Source organism: Pinus tabuliformis, chromosome 7, assembly GCF_031772625.1.
Source record: "Pinus tabuliformis cultivar Carrire ecotype Pingquan chromosome 7, CPIR1, whole genome shotgun sequence".
Lineage (NCBI taxonomy): Eukaryota > Viridiplantae > Streptophyta > Pinopsida > Pinales > Pinaceae > Pinus > Pinus tabuliformis.
This window is the reverse complement of record NC_142293.1, coordinates 1,641,137,266-1,641,159,117: the sequence shown is the minus strand read 5'-3', so window position 1 is coordinate 1,641,159,117 and position 21,852 is coordinate 1,641,137,266. Positions and strand designations below refer to the sequence as shown.

Sequence of the window (21,852 nt, the reverse complement as noted above, 5' to 3'; positions counted from 1 at the left end):
ACATTGAGGACTTTGAAAAATTGAATATAAGGGTAAAATATATTCTAGCGGAGCATAGGATTGATGTGTTCATAGGGACTTTAACGGATAACATCCAACATGAGGTTTGCCTCTGGGAACTTGATTCATTAGAGAAGGAATTCAGGTTGGCAAGAAAACTGGAAAGAAAAATTATGGCAACAAGGAAGCCTACCACTCACAACTATAAAGATGGAAGTGTTTTTCTCATAGCCTTCCACAACCTACAAGGTTGACACCACAACAATTGGAAGAAAAAAGAGCAAAAGGGATTTGTTACAATTGTGATAGAAAATACACTAAAGGTCATAATTGTGCTGAGAAGAAATTATTTTACATAGATTGTGAAGTGGAGGAAGAAAAGGAACAAGAAACGTCAAAAGAAGAGGATATACACCAGGAAAAAACCCTGGAGAAAGAAGAAATGAATCCGATCATATCTTGTAACTCATTGGCCGGAAATACCACTCCTCAAACTATCAAGATAGAAGGACATATCAAGAAGAAAAGGGTAATAGTCTTTATTGATTAGGGAAGTACCCATAGTTTTATTCATTGTAAGATGGCCAAGGAATTGAATTTCTTCCTATATCCAGCACCAGAGTTTCAAGTGATGGTGGCAAGTGGAGGAACCATAAATTGCTCTGGAAAGTGCCATAATATCAAGCTATCCATGGGAGAATATGTATTGAATATCCCAATGCTTTCCATCCCAATGGGTGGTGTTGATGTTGTACTAGGAGTCCAATGGCTACAATCCTTGGGTATAATAGATTTTAATTTTCAAGAACTTTTCATGAAATTTTATTCGGAAGGAAAAAAAGATGAATTAAGGGGTATCACAAGGAAAACGAGAAAGATAATCATCTCTAACAGAATGACAAAGCTTCTAAAGAAAGAACAAGGAGGCATAATTTCACAATTATGTTTGGTAGAGGTTCCCACATTGAATTCATTTATTTCTCCAGATCTCAAAAAAGTCTTGGACAATCATTCCAATGTATTTGAAACTCCCAAAGGCCTCCCACCTATTCGTGATCATGATCATGCTATTCATTTTGTTCCAGGAATTGTTCCTCCAAACATCAAGCCTTACAGATATCCCTATGCCCAAAAGAGTGAAATTGAACATATGGTTGCAGAAATGCTAGACGCTGGTATAATTTAACCTAGTCAAAGTTCTTTCTCTGCTCCAGTAGTATTGGTGCACAAGAAGGATGGGTCATGGAGCATGTGTCTGGATTATAGGGAGCTCAACAAGCTCACTATTAAAGATAAATTTCCCATTCATGTCATTGATGAATTATTGGATGAATTTCATGGATCAATTTACTTCACCAAGTTGGATCTTCGTTCAGGATATCATCAAATCAGAATGAATACTGAAGACATTCTGAAAACAACACTTAGAACTCATGAAGGTCATTATACATTTTTGGTCATGCATTTTGGCCTTACCAATGCACCTTCTACATTTCAAGGTTTGATGAATTCCATTTTCAAACCCTTCCTTAGAAAATTTGTGTCAGTATTTTTTGATGATATACTAATCTATAGCAAGTATTGGAAGGATCATGTTCAACATGTTGACAGGGTGCTCAAACTATTGGAGGAGAAACAATTATATGCAAAAAGCTCCAAATGTTTCTTTGGAGTACAAGAGGTGGAATATCTGAGTCATATTATACCTCATGAAGGTGTTAAGGTAGACCCTAGCAAAATTAAAGCCATTAAGGAATGGAAAATCCCCACGTCCATAAAGCATCTGTGGGGATTTCTCGGGTTGACAGGATATTATCGCAAGTTTGTTAAGAATTATGGGAGAATCGCAACACCTCTAACAACATTATTGAATAAAGATGCATTTTCATGGAATCCAGAAGCAACGAAGGCCTTTGAACATCTTAAAGAGGCAATGTGCCAAGCACCAGTCTTAGCTACGCCGGACTTCACAAAAACCTTTATTGCGGAATGTAATGCCTCGGGAAATGGAATTGATGTTGTTTTAATGCAAGAAGAAAGACCCATTGCTTTTGAAAGTCGTCCAATCAAAGGAAAGTATTTACACAAAGATATTTATGAGAAGGAAATGTTGGCAATACTGCATGCACTTAAGAAATGGTGACCCTACCTAATGGGAAGATAGTTCAAGGTAAAATTGGATCATGATATTCTTAAATACTTTTTAGAACAAATATTATCTTCAGAAGAGCAACAAAAATGGGTCACAAAGATGTTGGGTTATGACTTTGAAATCATCTACAAAATAGGGAAGCAAAATGTTGTGGTAGATGCACTCTCAAGAAAGGATGAGGATGTGGAAGCATTGCTTTGCACCATTTCTATTATCGAACCCGATTGGATGAACAAAGCAAGGGATGAATGGAAGAATGACGAAGAAGTGTTGGCATTCATTTAAAAGTTACAAAAAGATCCCAATACATCTGATACATTTAGTTGGAAAAATGATTCGTTATGGTACAAAGATCGCTTATACCTGGGTAAGAATTCCCAACTCAAACAAAATTTTTTATCGAATTGCACACTTCTCCTTTACGAGGGCACTCAGGATTTTTAAAAACTTACCACAAGGTTAAGAAGGAATTTTTTTGGGATGGCCTTAAATTGGATATTCAAAATTTTGTGGCGGAATGTTTGGTTTTCTGAAAAAATAAAGTTGAAAAAAATAAGACCCCAGGTCTATTAAAACCTTTATCCATTCCAAGCCAACATTGGGAAGAGGTTTCAATGGATTTTATCACAGGTTTACCCAAGTCCGAAGGAAAGAGTGTCATCATGGTGGTAGTTGACAGACTTACCAATTATGTACACTTTTGTGCGTTATCTCATCCATTTAAATCCAATACAGTTTCTAATGCATTTATGGAAACAATTCAAAAGCTACATGGAAACCCAATGGTTATTGTAAGCAACAGAGATCCCATTTTCACTGGAAAATTTCGGACATAAATATTTTCTTGTCTTGGTACTCAGTTAGCTCGTAGCAAAACTTAGATAGTAAACAAATGTTTGGAAGGATATCTTCGTTGCTTTGTCTCTGATAAACAAACTCAATGGGTGAAATGGTTGTCTTTGGCTGAATGGTGGTATAACACTTCCTTCCATACTGCAGCAAAAATGACCCCATTTACGGCACTTTATGGATATCATTCACCATCCATAACATATTTAAGAAAAAATTCTAAGGTTCAAGCAGTGGAAGATCACATCGAGCATCAACAACAAGTTCTCCAACTCTTAAAGGATAACCTCACTTTGGTGCAGAATAGAATGAAACAACAGGCAGATCAACATCGCAGCGAAACAAGTTTTGATGTAGGTGACTGGGTATTCCTATGGCTACAACCATATAAAAAAATGTCCCTCGAGCAAGATAAGAAATCAATTATAATTAGTAAACAAATAATCTTTGGTCATTTATTAAACATTTTTATATATTTTTCATAATGCATTTCAATTTAAATTAATATACTTGGTAAAAATGAGTTAACCATTAAGTTATACTAACTAATTATTTAATCATTAAACTTTAAAGTTACATGAATTTATCCCTTAACAAAAGTTTACACATATCAAATTAAATCAAAATTACTATATCTAAAAAAATTTAACCAAGTAAAAGAAATTAAATACCATATATTCATATCCCATATAGGTTAAATACATTTAGGTCTAAAAATTTTATATATATATATATATATTATAATTATTTAGTCTCAATTAAATTGAAAAGGGAAAAAATATTTATAATAATTAACTACGGATATATTAAGTTACATATAAAATTGAATCAAATTTATTCTAATAATTAACTAACTAATTAGTGATAGGAAGATAACACATTAATTAATTCAATTTCAATAATTCTTAATCCCATAACCATAGTTTTCACATTTAATTTATTTAGTTTGAAATTGAAATGAATTTTTTAATAATAATTATGAAACTTTCTCTACCCTTGATTTAGTCAAATTTAACTGTAATCGAGTCAATTGTAGTTGTTCCCTGTGGTCCAAATTAGTTGCTTCTTTCTATCCGTTTGAATGAGGAGTCTCTCTATTTAATATGTTTCCATGATCTGGTTCTTCATCTTGTCTTGACGATAAACCATATTTGAATTTTGATATGATTATCTCCGAAATATATTTTTATAAACTTGTTATAGATCAAAAAAACCTCAATTCTCTAATTTACCCTTAAAAAAATGTTATTGGAATTTATAAAAATTCTCTTACCCAGAATCTCTGCACACAGTCCCGTCAACTATGTGGATGCAATTAGAGCGGGTCCAGACATATTAGACCGGCTTACCGCTAGTGATTCGATTCGGACATATCTAGGAAGTTAAGTAGACGGAAATAATTTGTTTTTAACCTAACGCGTTGAATAACGTGTTGCGGATATGGCTGGTAACGTATACTGCAACGCATGCAAAGTGTGGTTTGGTGGGTTGTTTGTGAGAATAGTAAAAATATATATATATATATATATATATATATATATATTAATTAAATTAATGTAATTATATAAATAATTATTAATAAATATTAAAAAGTTTATTTCATAATATATTAGGAAAATTATTATTATTAAAAATATATAAATATAATTTTATAATTTTAATTAAATTAGTATAATTATATTAATAAATATTAATATATATTAAAAATTTGTTTCACAATATATTTTATATGATCAAAATTAATGAATTATAATTTTATTTTAAATTGATATTAATAATATTATATATATGTGATCAAAATTAATGAATTATAATTTTATTTTAAATTGATATTAATATAATATCATATATATATATATATATGTGAAAAGTGATTTGCAATAAATTATAAATATAAAAGTATGATGTTATATATTGTAAATTAGAATTTTTAAATTTAATTTTTTATGTTGTAATATAGGGGGAGATGTGTTGGTGTTCTATTTTAAATATTAATAATTAAAAATTTTAAATTCAATTTTTTTATTTTGTAATTTTGTTTTTATTTATAAAATTATGAACATTATTTTAGATAAAAGAAAATCATAATATACATATCACATTAAAATATATAATATATAAATAGTATATATAAATTAAGATCAATTTTAACGTATAAATTAAAATATTGATTTTGTAACCATATTTAAATTTAAATTTAATACTTACAATATTTACCTCATTTTACCATAGATATTATTAACTTCTAAATAGATTTTGTTACAATACCATGGGCCGAATACCATGACTTATCAACACTACATGCCCAAAAATCATAACTCATTTCAAAATCATTTTTTTATAAGTATTTTAATTTAATTTAATTGTATAATTTTTTTAAGTTAAAACTTAATACTAACAATAAACTTACAATATAACAAGATTCTTAACCATGATATTCACCTCATTTTACCATGGATATTATTAACTTATAAATTGGTTCTGTTACAATGCCATGGGCTAATACCATGCTTATTAATATCACTTGCCCTAAACCCATAACTCATTTCAAAATCAAAATATTTTATAGATATTTTATTTTTATAATATTTTTAAATCTAAATCTAACAGTAAAAAGGTATGGGGGAGATGTTGTAATGGTGTAAATGTCTGTAAACATTTACATGTGGGCTCAATTAAAAAATAATAAAAAGTTATAAGTAATTGCTTAGAGAGACTTTCTAGCCTAGTATGTAGAGATGTAATAAAAAAATAATAAAAAGTTATAAGTAATTGCTTAGAGAGACTTTCTAGCCTAGTATGTAGAGATGTAATACCCTGTAAACATTTTGGCTCAGTCAAAATAAAATAAAATAATTAATAGTGATAATTATCAATTTTGGCTTGTAAAATTGGATAAAACTAATATATATATATATATATATATATATATAGAGAGAGAGAGAGAGAGAGAGAGAGAGAGAGATCCATTTTTAAACCAAATTGGAGTATGAGACCCCCTTGTTTTTTGGACAAGGGACCCACCTCCGCGCACCAATTCGACTGCTATACCTACCTACAAATCATAAAATTAAAAAAAAAAATCACTTTGTTTAACTCAAGGCACACCATGCCCTTGCGCAAACGAATTAAATAAATTAATACCACCATCTGGTCTTAATGATACATGGTTACATATCTCAGGCAATCGGTGAAGTTTTCTGGTAAGTATGACTGTCACTCACAATTAAGTCCATAGTAGCACTGTCACAGTCGCTTTAACACCTCACTAGCTGTTGGGTTCTCCTGTACTTCACACCTGGCATAACATTTATTTCCTTGCCCTGTCATGGTGGCGTGGCATGGGCAGGCGGTCCTTTAGCTACTGTGCACCTCGGGTTCCTCCACTCATCAACGGTAGAGGTAAAGGATGCTGGATCCAAGGGCTGAGCCTTGTCCCGAGGCTTTCACAATCGTATACTCCGGTGGTATGGTTTATTCTGCCCCTTTGTGTCTTGACGCTCGTTCTAGCTCCGCTCTGCCTTCCACAGGCCGATCCTACCTGCATTGCTGTGGTTTCATTCCAAGGTTTGACTACAGGAACCGGTTACCTTGTTGCTTATGTATTTTGTGCATTCATGTAAGTGTTCGTTGTGTTTTTGCTTCAGTTCTTGTTTTATTTATTTGCAACCTGTATCATTACAGTAACAGTTTTCTTTTTTTTGTTTTGCTTCTTGATGAAGGATGTATGGTAGCGGCCAAGGGATGCCCGCATGCAACAAGGGAAGGGCAAGGCTCCTCAAGCTGCCTCCCTCCAACGATGGCCTCCGAGTAAGATTCAATGGCTCTATTGAGGGTTTCAATATTCTGGGTCGATTTGTCAGTGGAGGGTTCAAAGTATTTCGGAGTTGCACATCTCAATGGTTTTATAAACTCATTTTTCTTAATGCTTATCAGTTATGGTGGTAGTTCCTCACTGTTCCGGAACAAAACACTCTGCGGTCTTTCTCCGAATTCAAATGGGTTCCTGAGGCTGTGGCTTTTCATGGCCTGAGACCTGGCCGCATTGGCGCATATACATGCTATGTTTGCCTTCTGGCTAGATTCCCTATATTTATGTATGCATACTGTCGTGGGTTCATTTGTTGTACTGTTATAAGTTTTCTGGGGTCAAGCCCCTGTAGGTTATTCCAGTTTAGCTGTTATGTTCTCGTCTTTCCAAGTTTGGATGGAGACCTTGGGTTGGGTTTGTAAGTGCTAGACTAATTTATTTATGCTCGAACTTAAGTCGAGTCCATAAGGACTTTTGGGCATGTATGTGGACTAATTTTTCTAGGGTTTGATTATAATTCCCCTCTATGGTATGTAGTCTAATTTTGTTTTACATTCCAAACTCTGAAATGTTGCTCTTGTATTATGGTTTTGTTCTTATAATTAATTTAATAGACAGAGCTTGGTTACACATGAATTTATAATTGAAACTGTCGGTTCTGTGTAGTTGTGTGCCAACGAATTCTATTTTACATGGTTTTTCATTCGTATATTCACCCGGATGTTGTCTTTCTATGTTGCATTTCCATTTGGTTTACACTGGGTGTTGTAGCGAGTCTTCTTCTTGTCCACTTATTGGTATGATATATTTCCCTCACTGGTCACCAAGACCCTCTCAGGGTTCCTTCTCGCCTTAAGGTAACAGAAGATACCCTAGAGAGACTCGGGTCTTACCTCGTCAGTGCACCACTATTGAGGTTGTGTGGTTTATGTATTTACTATATTACGGATTGTTTCTTTGGCTTAGCATGGTTTAGATCTAAGAAAAATCTGTTATGATTCTCGGGTTCGAGTACCAGGCTCGAATTTGCATTTTGCTTTCAAGTTCTTCCACAGAAATTCTACAGTTTTCCTTTCGGCTTAAAAAGAAAATTCTAAAAGGATAAAGGTACCATTTTGCGCCTATTTTGTATTCATTGTATTAGCTGTCTACACTCTGCCATTTCTTATTTCACAAGAATGTTCTTTTGTTTGCCTCATTTGTTGTTTTCATAAGAGTCGACTTTCATTCCATTACTGTGTCCACTGTAATCAAAATATTTCGAACTTAGATATTTGACTATTACAACAAACTTTAACTTCTACTCCCAATTTCGAAATTCAAGATTACTATTACACAAAAATTATCCCTTAGTTATTGTTCCTTGAATTAAAAAGAAAAACTAATTTTCCAACAAGCAGTCTTCTGCTATCCTCAGAGGTAAACCTCTCAACTCTACTTTTCATTACATAACATAACACATAAAAGGTTATTCAGCAGATTTATCTAGGTGATTTCTTTACTTAACTGGTCTTTCCAAGTTGTAAAGGACTCCTCAGAGGTTCACCTGGGCTCTCTGTTGTCTCTCGGCCACCCGACCATGAGATTCGTCTTTCAAGACCAAAATCTCCCCCCTAGCTTACTTGCAAGACCACAGTCCTCAGCAAGTTGCTCGCACATGGTGCATTGCTATCTGGTCATCACCAAACTTAGCCATTTCCCTCCTTCCTGACTGTCCCTAAAGCATAGTTTTTCCCTCTCCCCTCTTCCTTTTCTTTGGAATCCCTTCCAGTTAGGGGAGGTAGTTAGGATTGCATTTCCAGCACCTGTCTTTTCCAACTTCCCTCCTCAGAAGTTACCAGTTCTATTGATGCTTAAAACATTTCTCATTTTCAATAATTAAAAATATTATTTAATTCAAATAGATAACAACACTAAGTATTCAGTTTTTTCTTACTGAGGTAAAATAAAATATTTACATTTTCCTGGGGCATTACGTCTCCCCCTCCTGAAATCAAACATCGTCCCGATGTTTTTCGGCCATGAATAGTCCTGGATAAGCTTCTCTCATGATTTGTTCATCCTCCCAGGTGGCCTCATTTGGCCCAAAGTGATGCCATTTCACTTTAACTTGGGTGATGGCTCGTTTCTGCAGCGTTACTTCTCTTCGATCGAGTATATTCAGCAGCTCAACCAAGATTTCTCCTTCCGGCTCGACCTGAAACACACAATATTTTAAGTCAATTTTTTTTAGCCACATTCTATTTGGTCTACCAGAGATATTTTCTTACCTGTATGTCCTGCCAGCTGATTACATGCTTAGGGTCATAAACATATTTTTTTAATACCAATACATGGAAGACGTTGTGGACCCGTATATGACTTGGTAGAGCGAGCTGGTATGCCACCGGCCCAACTCTCGCTAAGATCTAAAAAGGTCCACAAAACCAAGGTGCCAGCTTGGTGCTCCCACTCCATTGTAACGTGCTCCTCTTAGCTCGAATTCTCACATACACATGATCACCTACTTGATATTCCTTAAAAGTTCATTTCCAGTCAGCAAAGTTCTTTTGCCTGTCTTGAGCTGCCTTTAAATTGGATCGTACCTTCTTGACCATTTCTTCCATCTCTTTAAGAATTTCGGGACCCAACATCAGCCTGTCTTCTGGTCCACCCCAACTTGAGGGTGTGCGACATTTTCGTCCGTACAGCAGTTCAAACGAGCTCATTTGCAAGGATGTATGAAAGCCAATGTTGTACGCAAACTCGACCAAGTGCAAATAATCTTCCCACTTGGATAGTTGCTGCATTAAATATGATCTTAGGATATCTTCCACAACCTGGTTCACCTGTCTTATTTTTCCGTTGGTCTGAGGATGATAAGCAGTATTGAAATTCAGTTGAGTTCCCAATTCTCCAAATATAGTTCTCCAAAAGGCCGATGTAAATTTTACATCACGGTCAGAAATTATTGTTTTCGATAACCCGTGCAACCTAAAAATATTTTGCATAAAGGTATGGGAAATCTGCACAGCTCTATAAGTAGATTGCACTGGTACAAAATGTGCCGATTCACTTAGCTTGTCCACCACCACCATGATAGAATCATTGTTCTTCTTTGACCTGGGTAAACTTGTTATAAAGTCCATAGAGATGGTTTCCCATTTTCCACTCCGGAATGGGTAATGGGTGTAATAACCCAGCAGGGTGCTGGTGTTCCGCTTTAATTTGTTGGCATTCCAGACAACGGGTTAAGTATTCAGCCACGTCTTTCTTCATCCCCGACAAATAATAGTCTTTTCGGAGTGCAATGATCATTTCCTAATATCTCTGGTTCCCAGCATAGTGACTTTTATGAAATTCATCCAAAATCAAGTTTTTAATGCTATTTTGATTGGGCACATACAACCTTTTTTTATAATACAGCATACCAGCAGCATCCATAGCATATCCTTGTTGATTTTCTTTGTTGGTTGAATACTAAACTTGTTGTCCTATTTGATGATATGTTGCAAATTGTTCTACTGCCTTTTTAATCATTCCGTCGAAGGTACTTCTCCCTTCGCTGCAAGAAATCTCATAGAGACATTGTATTTTTCGACTTAAAGCATCCGCCACCCGATTCTCTTTCCCTTTCAAATGCTTGATCTTGAAATCAAAACCACTTAAGAAATCTACCCACCGTGCCTGCCTAGCATTTAATGTGGGCTAAATAAAGTAATTAGTCAAACTGTGGTGGTCCGTCAATAATAAAAACTTTCTTCCCATCAGATAATGGCGCCACATTTTTAAAGCATGAATGACAGCCACCAACTCCAGATCGTAGGCGGAATATTTCTGCTCATGCTCTTTTAATTTTCTAGACTCATATGCGATTACCTTTCCTTCTTGCATCAACAGTCTTCCTACCCCTTCCTTACTCGCATCGTGCACACCACATAGTCTTTACTTGGATCAGCTATGCTTAGAATAGGTGCGGTGGTGAGCAGATGCTTGAGTTGTTCAAAACTCTTTTGGAATTGTGCGGTCCATTTGAAAGTTTTTCCCTTTTTCTGCAAAGAAGTGATAGGGTAAGCCACTCTCGAAAATCCTTCCACAAACCGCCTGTAATAACCTGCTAATCCCATGAAGGATCTTATGTTTGCCACGTCCTTTGGCACCGGCCATTCCATTATGGTCCTTATCTTTTCGGGATCCACAACGATCCCATCTTTAGTGATTATATGTCCCAAGTATTGTATTTGTTCCTTAAAGAAATCACACTTGTTGTACTTGGCATATAATTGGTGTTCTCGGAGAGTTTGTAGTACCAATCTGAGGTGCTCCTTGTGTTCCTCCATATTCCGGGAATATATCAGTATATCGTTGATAAAAATTAACACAAACTTGTCTAAATACTGATGAAATATGTTGTTCATTAAGCACATAAAGGTTGCGGGGGCGTTGGTTAACCCAAAGGGTAACACCACAAACTCATAGTGTCCATATCGTGTTCTAAAGGTAGTGTTGGCTATGTCTTCCTCTTTAATTCTGATTTGGTGATACCCTAATCATAAATCAATTTTGAAAATACCTTTGCCCCTTTTACTTGATCAAAAAGTTCATCAATACGAGGTAAAGGGTATTTATTCTTAATTGTCAATTTATTCAACTAACGATAGTCCATACACATATGAAGGGTCCCATCCTTCTTTTTAATGAACAACATCGGGGCTCCCTAGGGTGACACACTGGGGCGGATGTATTTTTGTCCAATAGCTCTTGCAATTGCATTTTTAACTCTGTCAATTCTAGTGTGCTCATTCTATATGGAGCTCGGGATACCGGGCCTACCCCTGGCACCAATTCTATGGTGAAGTCTATGTCTCTCTTGGGTGACAGTCCTGGTATATCCTCCGGAAACACATCTGTAAAATCTTGTATCACCAGGATACTCTCCATTGTGGCAGTTTTGTCCTTTCAGTTGGCATAACCCACTTGGATGGCATAAATCTGACATCCTTTCCTAACACACTTCGCCAACTAAGAAACAGTTATTGGCCAAATCTGCACTGGCCTCTTAATACCTTACATCTCATGCTTTTCTCCGAGCTCATCCCTGTAGTAGATAGTTTTTGTTTTTCGGTTTATAATCGACCAATGTTTTTCCAACCAGTCCATTCCTATCAACACATCATACGAACCAAGGGGAAGTACATTTAAGTCCACCATCACCGGCTGACCTGCTATCTTCAAGGGATAGTTGTTGACCTTTGCTATCACACGTCTCTTTGCCCCTGTTGCTAGCTATATTAGCCAAGGGTCTTTAAACTTAACAGTTTGTAACTTACATTTTTCCACAACCTTAGGACTAACATAGCTTAACGTAGCTCCAGGATCAATTAAAAAAGTTATAGCATAGTCAAAGATCTTACCTTCAAACTCCACCATGGTTGGCTGGTACTCTGCCTGACGATCTTCTAGAGCAGCATTAATCCTTGGTATACTACGTCCCACATCGCCAACTGTAGATGCTTCATGAATCTATGAAACCTGTTCAGTACCCTTTCGTTGAGGACAATTTTTAACATAGTGAGGCCCTCCACATCCCCAGCATTGTACTGGAGGCCTTGCTGTCCCCTCATTGTCAATTTTTCCAGATTGCTCATTGATTCTGGATTCCATGGGTGGCTTTAATCTGAGCGGGTTCTTTTGCATATTTTTGTTGCCTTGGCCTTTGGAGAATCCTTTATTAACACTACCACTATTTCCTTTAGTGTTTCCAACCATCTTATTACCTCTCTTATCAACCCACCTCTTTCCTAAAATCTCTCCCTTCTGCTTACTTTGTTGATAACACATCATGGCCTTTCGTATCACCTCATCCATCGTTTTTGGGTTATCAAACTAAATCCTTTCCCTCATTTCCAAGGGTAAACTACTGACGAACCGTTGCACCTTAGCTTTCTCCTCACGTATGTAGAGTACATAACAGAGTAACGAGGTCAATCGGGTGATAAACTCATCCATTGTTTGTTGTCCAAGTCACAGATCATGGAATTCCCTTACTTTCTCATCATAAAATCGTTCAGTCAAGTATCTTTCCTTGAAATATTTTTGAAATTTTTCCCAAGTTATATTTTGCTCGCTTATCCCTCGTACAATCTTGACCTCTTCCCACCACAGGGTGGCCTTCCCTTGCAGTTGGAAAATGGCTAGCTGCGCCTTGAGGTTGTGATCGTATTCATATAACTGAAAATATTTGTTCATGTTAATCAACCAAGCCTCGGCTGCCTCCTCCAACTCTCCATCAAAGTGTGGCGGTTTTATTTTACAAAACTCCCCTTGCAATTCTATCCACTGCCTTTTCGATGTCTAGTGCTCGGAAGCATTATCCGACTTTTCTTCTCGATTCTCTTCCCTTCCTTCTGACTCTTCCTGGTTTGTATGGTAGCCTTGTTCTTCTGACACTCATTGCTGCTTAGGGCTGGGGTTCCGCAGGCGCTGATTTTGCTTTTCTGACAGACATTTCATGATCTTTTCCTGTTCCATAGTTAATCTCGCATTATCTTCCCGCAGGCGAGCCATCTCACTCTTTAATTCCTGAATTGTTTCTAATATCACCATATTAGTATTACAGGCCTCCTCTCCCAGTTGTACCCATATCTCAGGATTAGTTTCAGGGCCTGTTGCAGGTCCCTGACCTGCCACCAGCCTGTGTGGAACACTATCCGCTCTCCTCATATTTGGTTGTCGTTTGTTCCTAGTCTTCACAGGGAGAGAAACAAAAAGGTTAACACAGTAACGGTTTCTTATTATTCTTTTTTTAAATTTTAGTAGCACATTATCTGTTGTATTCCCAATCACCAGAGGCCATAGTTTGGTAAACTTGGCTCTGATACCACATGTCATATACCTACCTACAACTCATAAAAAAAAATCGCTTTGTTTAACTCAAGGCACACCATGCCCTTGCGCAAATGAATTAAATAAATTAATACCACCATCTGGTCTTAATGATACATGGTTACATATCTTAGCAAATTGGTGAAGTTTTCTGGTAAGTATGACTGTCACTAACAATTAAGTCCATAGTACCACTGTCACATTCACTTTAACACCTCACTAGCTGTTGGGTTCCCTGTACTTCACACCTAGCATAACATTTATTTCACTGCCCTGTCATGGTGGCGTGGCATGGGCAGGTGGTCCTTCAGCTATTGTGCACCTCGGGTTCCTCCACTCATCAACGACAGAGGTAAAGGATGTTGGATCCAAGGGTTGAGCCTTGTCCCGAGGGTTTCACAGTCGTATACACCGGTGGTATGGTTTATCCTGCCCCTTTGTGTCTTGGCGCTCGTTCCAGCTCCGCTCCGCCTTCCGCAAGCCAATCCTACCTGCATTCCTGTGGTTTCATTCCAAGGTTCGACTACAGGAACCAGTTACCTTGCTACTTACGTATTCTGTGCATTCATGTAAGTGTTCGTTGTGTTTTTGCTTCAGTTCTTGTTTTATTTATTTGCAACCTGTATCATTACAGTAACAGTTTTCCTTTTTTTTTCTTTGTTTCTTGATGAAGGATGTATGGTAGCGGCCAAGGGATGCCTGCATGCAACAAGGGAAGGGCGAGGCTCCTCAAGTTTCCTCCCTCCATCGATGGCCTCCAGGTAAGCTTCAATGGCTCTATTGAGGGTTTCAATATTCTGGGTCGATTTGTCAGTGGAGGGTTCAAAGTATTTCGGAGTTGCACATCTCAAGGGTTTTATAAACTCGTTTTTCTTAATGCTTATCAGTTATGGTGGTAGTTCCTCACTGTTCCGGAATAGAACACTCTGTGGTATTTCTCCGAATTCAAATGGGTTCCTGAGGCCGTGGCTTCTCATGGCCTGAGACCTGGCCGCATTGACGCATATACATGTTATGTTTGCCTTCTGGCTAGATTCCCTGTATTTATGTATGCACACAGTCGTGGGTTCATTTGTTGTATTTTTATAAGTTTTATGGGGTCAAGCCCCTGTAGGTTATTCCAGTTTAGCTGTTATGTTCTCATCTTTCCAGTTTGGATGGAGACCTTGGGTCGGGTCTGCAAGTGCTAGACTAATTTATTTATGCTCGAACTTACGCTGAGTCCATAAGGACTTCTAGGCATATATGTGGACTAATTTTTCTAGGGTTTGATTATAATTCCCCTCTATGGTATGTAGTCTAATTTTGTTTTACATTCCAAACTCTGAAATGCTACTCTTGTATTATGGTTTTGTTCTTATAATTAATTTAATAGACAGAGCTTGGTTACACATGAATTTATATTTGAAATTTTCGGTTCTGTGTAGTTGTGTGCCAACGAATTCTATTTTACATGGTTGTTCATTCTTATATTCACCTGGATGTTGTCTTTCTACGTTGCATTTCCATTTGGTTTACATTGGGTGTTGTAGTGAGTCTTCTTCTTGTCCTCTTATTGGTATGATATATTTCCCTCGCTAGTCGCCAAGACCCTCTCAGGGTTCCTTCCCGCCTTAAGGTAATAGAAGATACCCTAGAGAGACTCGAGTCTTACCTCGTCAGTGCACCACTATTGAGGTTACGTGGTTTATGTATTTACTATATTACGGATTGTTGTTTTGGCTTAGCATGATTTAGATGTAAGAAAAATCTGTTATGATTCTCAGGTTCAAGTACCAAGCTCGAATTTGCATTTTGCTTTCAAGTTCTTCCATAGAAATGCTACAATTTTCCTTTCGGCTTAAACGAAAATTCTAAAAGGATAAAGGTGTCATTTTGCGCCTATTTTGTATTCATTGTATTAGCTGTCTACACTCTGCCATTTCTTATTTCACAAGTATGTTCTTTTGTTTGCCTAATTTCTTGTTTTCATAAGAGTCGGCTTTCATTCTATTACTTTGTCTATTATAATCAAAATCTTTCGAACTTAGATATTTGACTATTACAACAGACTTTAACTTCTACTCCCGATTTCGAAATTCAAGATTAATATTACACAAAAATTATCCCTTAGTTATTTTTCCTTGAATTAAAAAGAAAAACTAATTTTCCAATAAGCAGTCTTTTGCTATCCTCAGAGGTAAACCTCTCAGTTGTACTTTTCATTACAGAACAGAACACATAATATATTATTCAACAGATTATCCAGGTGTTTTCCTTACTTACCCGGTCTTTCCAAGTTGTAAAGGACTCCTCATAGGTTCACCTGGGTTCTCTGTTGTCTCTCAACCACCCGACCATGAGATTCGTCTTTCAGGACCAGAATCACCCCCTAGCTTACTTGCAAGACCACAGTCCTCAGCAAGTTGCTCGCACAAGGTGCATTGCTATCTGGTCATCACCAGACATAGCCATTTCCCTCCTTCCTTCCTGTCCCTACAATGCAGTTTTTCCCTCCCCCCTCTTCCTTTTCTTTTGAATCCCTTCCAGTTAAGGGAGGTAGTTAGGGTTGCATTTCCAGCAACTATCTTTTCCAAATTCCCTCTTCAGAAGTTACCAGTTCTGTTGATGCTTAAAACATTTCTCATTTTCAATAATTAAAAATTTAATTCAAATAGATAACAACACTAAGTATTCAGTTTGTTCTTACTGAGTAAAATAAAATATTTACATTTTCCTGGGGGCATTACATCTCCCCCTCCTAAAATCAAACATCATCTCGATGTTTTTCGGCCATGAACAGTCTTGGATAAGCTTCTCTCATGAGTTGTTCATCCTCCTAGGTGGCCTCATCTGTCTCAAAGTGTTGTCATTGCACTTTAACCTGGGTGATGGCTCGTTTCCGCATCGTTACTTCTCTCCGATCAAGTATATTCAACGGCTCGACCAAGATTTCTCCTTACGGCTCGACTTGTAACACACAACATTTTAAGTCAGTTTTTTTTAGCAACATTCTGTTTGGTCTACCGGAGATATTTTCTTACCTGTATGTCCTACCATCTGATTACATGTTTAGGGTCATAAACATATTTTTTTAATACCGATACATGGAAGACGTTTTGGACCCGTATATGACTTGGCAGAGCGATCTAGTATGCCACCGGCCTAGCTCTCGCTAAGATCTGAAAAGGTCCACAAAATCGGGGTGCCAGCTTGGCGCTCCCACTCCATTGTAACGTGCTCCTCTTAGCTTGAATTATCACATACACATGATCACCTACTTGATATTCCTTAAAAGTCCGTTTCTGGTCAGCAAAGTTCTTTTGCCTGTCTTGAGCTGCCTTTAAATTGGACCGTACCTTCTTGACCATTTCTTCCATCTCCTTAAGCATTTCGGGACCCAACATCAGCCTATCTTCTGGTCCACCCCAGCTTGAGGGTGTGCGGCATTTTCGTCCGTACAACACTTCAAACGGGCTCATTTGCAAGGATGTATGATAGCCATTGTTGTACGCAAACTCGACCAAGTGCAAATAATCTTCCCACTTGGATGGTTGCTGCATTACATATGATCTTAGCATATCTTCCACAACCTGGTTCACCTGTTTTGTTTGTCCATCGGTCTGAGGATGATAAGCAGTATTGAAATTCAGTTGAGTTCCCAATTCTCCAAATAGAGTTCTCCAAAAGGCCGATTGAAATTTTACATCACGGTCAGAAATTATTGTTTTCGGTAATACTTGCAGCCTAAAAATATTTTGCATAAAGATATGGGCAATCTGCACAGCTCTATAAGTAGATTGCACCAGTACAAAATGTGTTGATTTACTTAGCTTGTCCACCACCACCATGATAGAATCGTTGTTCTTCTTTGACTTGGGTAAACCTGTTATAAAGTCCATAGAGATGGTTTCCCATTTCCACTCCGGAATGGGTAATGGGTGTAATAACCCAGCAGGGTGCTGGTGTTCCACTTTAATTTGTTGGCATTCCAGACAGTGGGTTAAGTATTCAGCCACGTCTTTCTTCATCCCCGACCAATAATATTCTTTCCGGAGTGCAGTGATCATTTTCTGATATCTCGGGTGCCCAGCATAGTGACTTTTATGAAATTCATCCAAAATCAAGTTTTTAATGCTATTTTGATTGGGCACATACAACCTTTTTTTATAATACAGCATACCAGCAGCATCCATAGCATATCCTTGTTGATTTTCTTTGCTGGTTGAATGCTGAACTTGTTGTCCTATTTTCTGATATGTTGCATCTTGTTTTGTTGCCTTTTTAATCATTTCGTCGAAGGTACTTCTCCCTTTGCTGCAAAAAATCACATATAGACATTGTATTTTTCGACTTAAAGCATCTGCCACCCGATTCTCTTTCCCTTTCAAATGCTTGATCTCGAAATCAAAACCAATTAAGAAATCTACCCACCGTGCCTGCCTAGCGTTTAAGGTGGGCTAACTAAAGTAATTAGTCAAACTGTGGTGGTCTGTCATTAATAAAAACTTTCTTCCCATCAGATAATGGCACCACATTTTTAAAGCATGAATGACACCCACCAACTTTAAATCATAGGCGGAATATTTCTGGTCATGCTCTTTTAATTTTCTAGACTCATATGTGATTACCTTTCCTTCTTGCATCAACACTCCTCTTACCCCTTCCTTACTCGCATCTGTGCACACCACATAGTCTTTACTTGGATCAACTATGCTTAGAATAGGTGCAGTGGTGAGCAGATGCTTGAGTTGTTCAAAACTCTTTTGGAATTGTGCGGTCCATTTGAAAGTTTTTCCCTTTTTCTAAAAATAAGTGATAGGGTAAGCCACTCTCACAAATCCTTCCACAAACCACCTGTAATAACCTACTAATCCCGTGAAGGGTCTTATGTATGCCACGTCCTTTGGCACCGGCCATTCCATTATGGTCCTTATCTTTTCGGGATCCATAGCGATCCCATCTTTAGTGATTATATGTCCCAAGTACTATATTTTTTCCTTAAAGAAATCACACTTTCTGTACTTGGCGTATAATTGGTGTTCTCAGAGAGTTTGCAGTACCAATCTGAGGTGCTCCTTGTGTTCCTCCATATTTTGGGAATATATTAGTATATCATCAATAAAAATTAACACAAACTTGTCTAAATACTGATGAAATATGTTGTTCATTAAGCACATAAAGGTTGCGGGGGTGTTGGTTAACCCAAAGGGTAACACCACAAACTCATAGTGTCCATATCGTGTTCTAAAAGCAGTTTTGGCTATGTCTTCCTCTTTAATTCTGATTTGGTGATACCCTGATCGTAAATCAATTTTTGAAAATATTGTTGCCCCTTTTACTTGATCAAAAAGTTCATCAATACAGGGTAAAGGGTATTTATTCTTGATTGTCAATTTATTCAACTGACGATAGTCCATACACATACGAAGGGTCCCATCCTTCTTTTTAACGAACAACACCGGGGCTCCCCAGGGTGACACACTAGGGCGAATGTAATTTTTTTCCAACAGCTCCTGCAATTTCATTTTTTAACTCTTTCAATTCTGGTGTGCTCATTCTATAAGGATCTCGGGCTACTGGGGCTGCCCCTAGCACCAATTCGATGGTGAAGTCTATGTCTCTCTTGGGTGGCAGTCCTGGTATTTCCTCCGGAAACACATCTATAAAATCTCGTATCACTGGGATACTCTCCAATGTGGCAGTTTTGTCCTTTGATTTGGCATAACCCACTTGGATGGCATAAATCTGACATCCTTTCCTAACACACTTTGCCAACTGAGAAACGGTTATTGGCCGAATCTGCACTGGCCTCTTAATACCTTGCATCTCCTGCTTTTCTCCGAGCTCATCCTTGTAGCAGATAGTTTTTGTTTTGCAATTTATAAAGGACCAGTGTTTTTCCAACCAGTCCGTTCCTATCAACACGTCATATGAACCAAGGGGAAGTACATTTAAGTCTGCCATCACCGGCTGACCTGCTATCTTCAAGGGACAGTTGTTGACCTTTGCTACCACATGTCTCTTTGCCCCTGTTGCTAGTTGTACTAGCCAAGGGGATTTAAACTTAACAGTTTGTAACTTACATTGTTCCACAACCTTAGGACTAACATATCTTAACATAGCTCCAGGATCAATTGAAACAATTACAGCATAGTCAAAGATCTTACCTTCAAACTCTACCATGGTCAGCTGGTACTCTGCCTGACGATCTTCTAGAGCAGCATTCATCCTTGGTATACTACATCCCATGTCACCAATTGTAGATGCTTCATGAATCTGTGAAACCTATTCAGTACCCTTTCATTGAGGATAGTTTTTAACTGAGTGAGGCCCTCCACATCCCCAGCATTGTACTGGAGGCCTTATTCTCCCCTCATTGTCAATTTTTCCAGATTGCTCGTTGATTCTAGATTCCATGGGTGGCTTTAATCTGAGCATGTTCTTTTGCATATTTCTATTACCTTGGCCTTTAGAGAATCCTTTATTAACACTACCATGATTTCCTTTAGTGTTTCCAGCCATCTTAATACCTCTCTTATCAACCCACCTCTTTCCTAAAATCTCTCCCTTCTGCTTACTTTGTTGATAACACATCCTGGCCTTTCGTATCACCTCATCCATCGTTTTTGGGTTATCAAACTCAATCCTTTCCCTCATTGCCAAGGGTAAACTACTAACGAACCGTTGTACCTTAGCTTTCTCCTCACGTATGTAGGGTACATAACGGAGTAACGAGGTAAATCGAGTGATAAACTCATCCATTGTTTGTTGTCCAAGTCGCAGATCATGGAATTCCCTTGCTTTCTCATCGTAAAATCATTCAGTCAAGTATCTTTCCTTGAAATATTTTTGAAATTTTTCCCAAGTTATATTTTGCTCGCTTACCCCTCGTACAATCTTGACCTCTTCCCACCACAGGGTGGCCTTCCCTTGCAATTGGAAAATGGCTAGCTGCGCCTTGAGGTTGTGATCGTATTCGTATAACTAAAAATATTTGTTCATGTTAATCAACCAAGCCTCGGTTGCCTCCTCCAACTCTCCATCAAAGTGTGGCGGTTTTATTTTACAAAACTCCCCTTGCAATTCTATCCACTGCCTTTTCGATGTCTAGTGCTCGGAAGCATTATCCAACTTCTCTTCTCGATTCTCTTCCCTTCCTTCTGACTCTTCCTGGTCTGTATGGTAGCCTTGTTCTTCTGACACTCGTTGCTGCTCAGGGCTGGGGTTCGGCGGGCACTGATTCTGCTTGTCAGACAGACTTTTCATGATCTTTTCCTGTTCCATAGTTAATCTCGCATTATCTTCCTGCAGGCGAGCCATCTCACTCTTTAATTCCTGAATTGTTTCTAATATCACCAGATTAGTATTACGAGCCTCCTCTCCCAGCTGTACCCATATCTCATGGTTAGTTTCAGGGCCTTTTGTAGGTCCCTGACCAGCCACCAGCCTGTGTGGAACACTATCCGCTCTCCTCATACTCGGTTGTCATTTGTTCCTAGTCTTCACAAGGAGAGAAACAAAAAGGTTAACACCGTAATGGTTTCTTTTCTTTTCTTTTTAAATTACAGTAGAACATTATCTGTTGTATTCCCAATCACTAGAGGCCACAGTTTGGTAAACTTGGCTCTGATACCACATGTCATATACCTACCTACAACTCAGAAAAAAAAAAAAATCACTTTGTTTAACTCAAGTCACACCATGCCCTTGCGCAAATGAATTAAATAAATTAATACCACCATTTGGTCTTAATGATACATGGTTATATATCTCAGGCAATCGATGAAGTTTTCCCGTAAGTATGATTGTCACTCACAATTAAGTCCATAGTACCACTGTCACAGTCGCTTTAACACCTCACTAGCTGTTGGGTTCTCATGTACTTCACACCTGGCATAACATTTATTTCCCTACCCTGTCATGGTGGCGTGGCACGAGCAAGCGATCCTTCAGCTACTGTGCACCTCGGGTTCCTCCACTCATCAACGACAGAGGTAAAGGATGTTGGATCCAAGGGTTGAGCCTTGTCCTGAGGGTTTCACAGTCGTATACTCCAGTGGTATGGTTTATTCTGCCCCTTTGTGTCTTGGCGCTCGTTCCAGCTCCACTCCGCCTTCCACAGGCCAATCCTACCTGCATTGCTGTGGTTTCATTCCAGGGTTCGACTATAGGAATCGGTTACCTTGCTGCTCAT

The 21,852-nt window shown here is 37.9% G+C and overlaps 1 protein-coding gene across 1 annotated transcript; it reads right to left on the bottom strand.

Moving 5' to 3' along the window:
* Positions 1-19,139: 19,139 nt before the first annotated feature.
* Positions 19,140-19,907, bottom strand: LOC149254657 (uncharacterized). The gene has a single exon (XM_089454807.1). It carries the CDS (start codon positions 19,905-19,907, stop codon positions 19,140-19,142), a length of 768 nt encoding a protein of 255 aa, XP_089310933.1.
* Between the last annotated feature and the right edge of the window lie 1,945 nt (positions 19,908-21,852).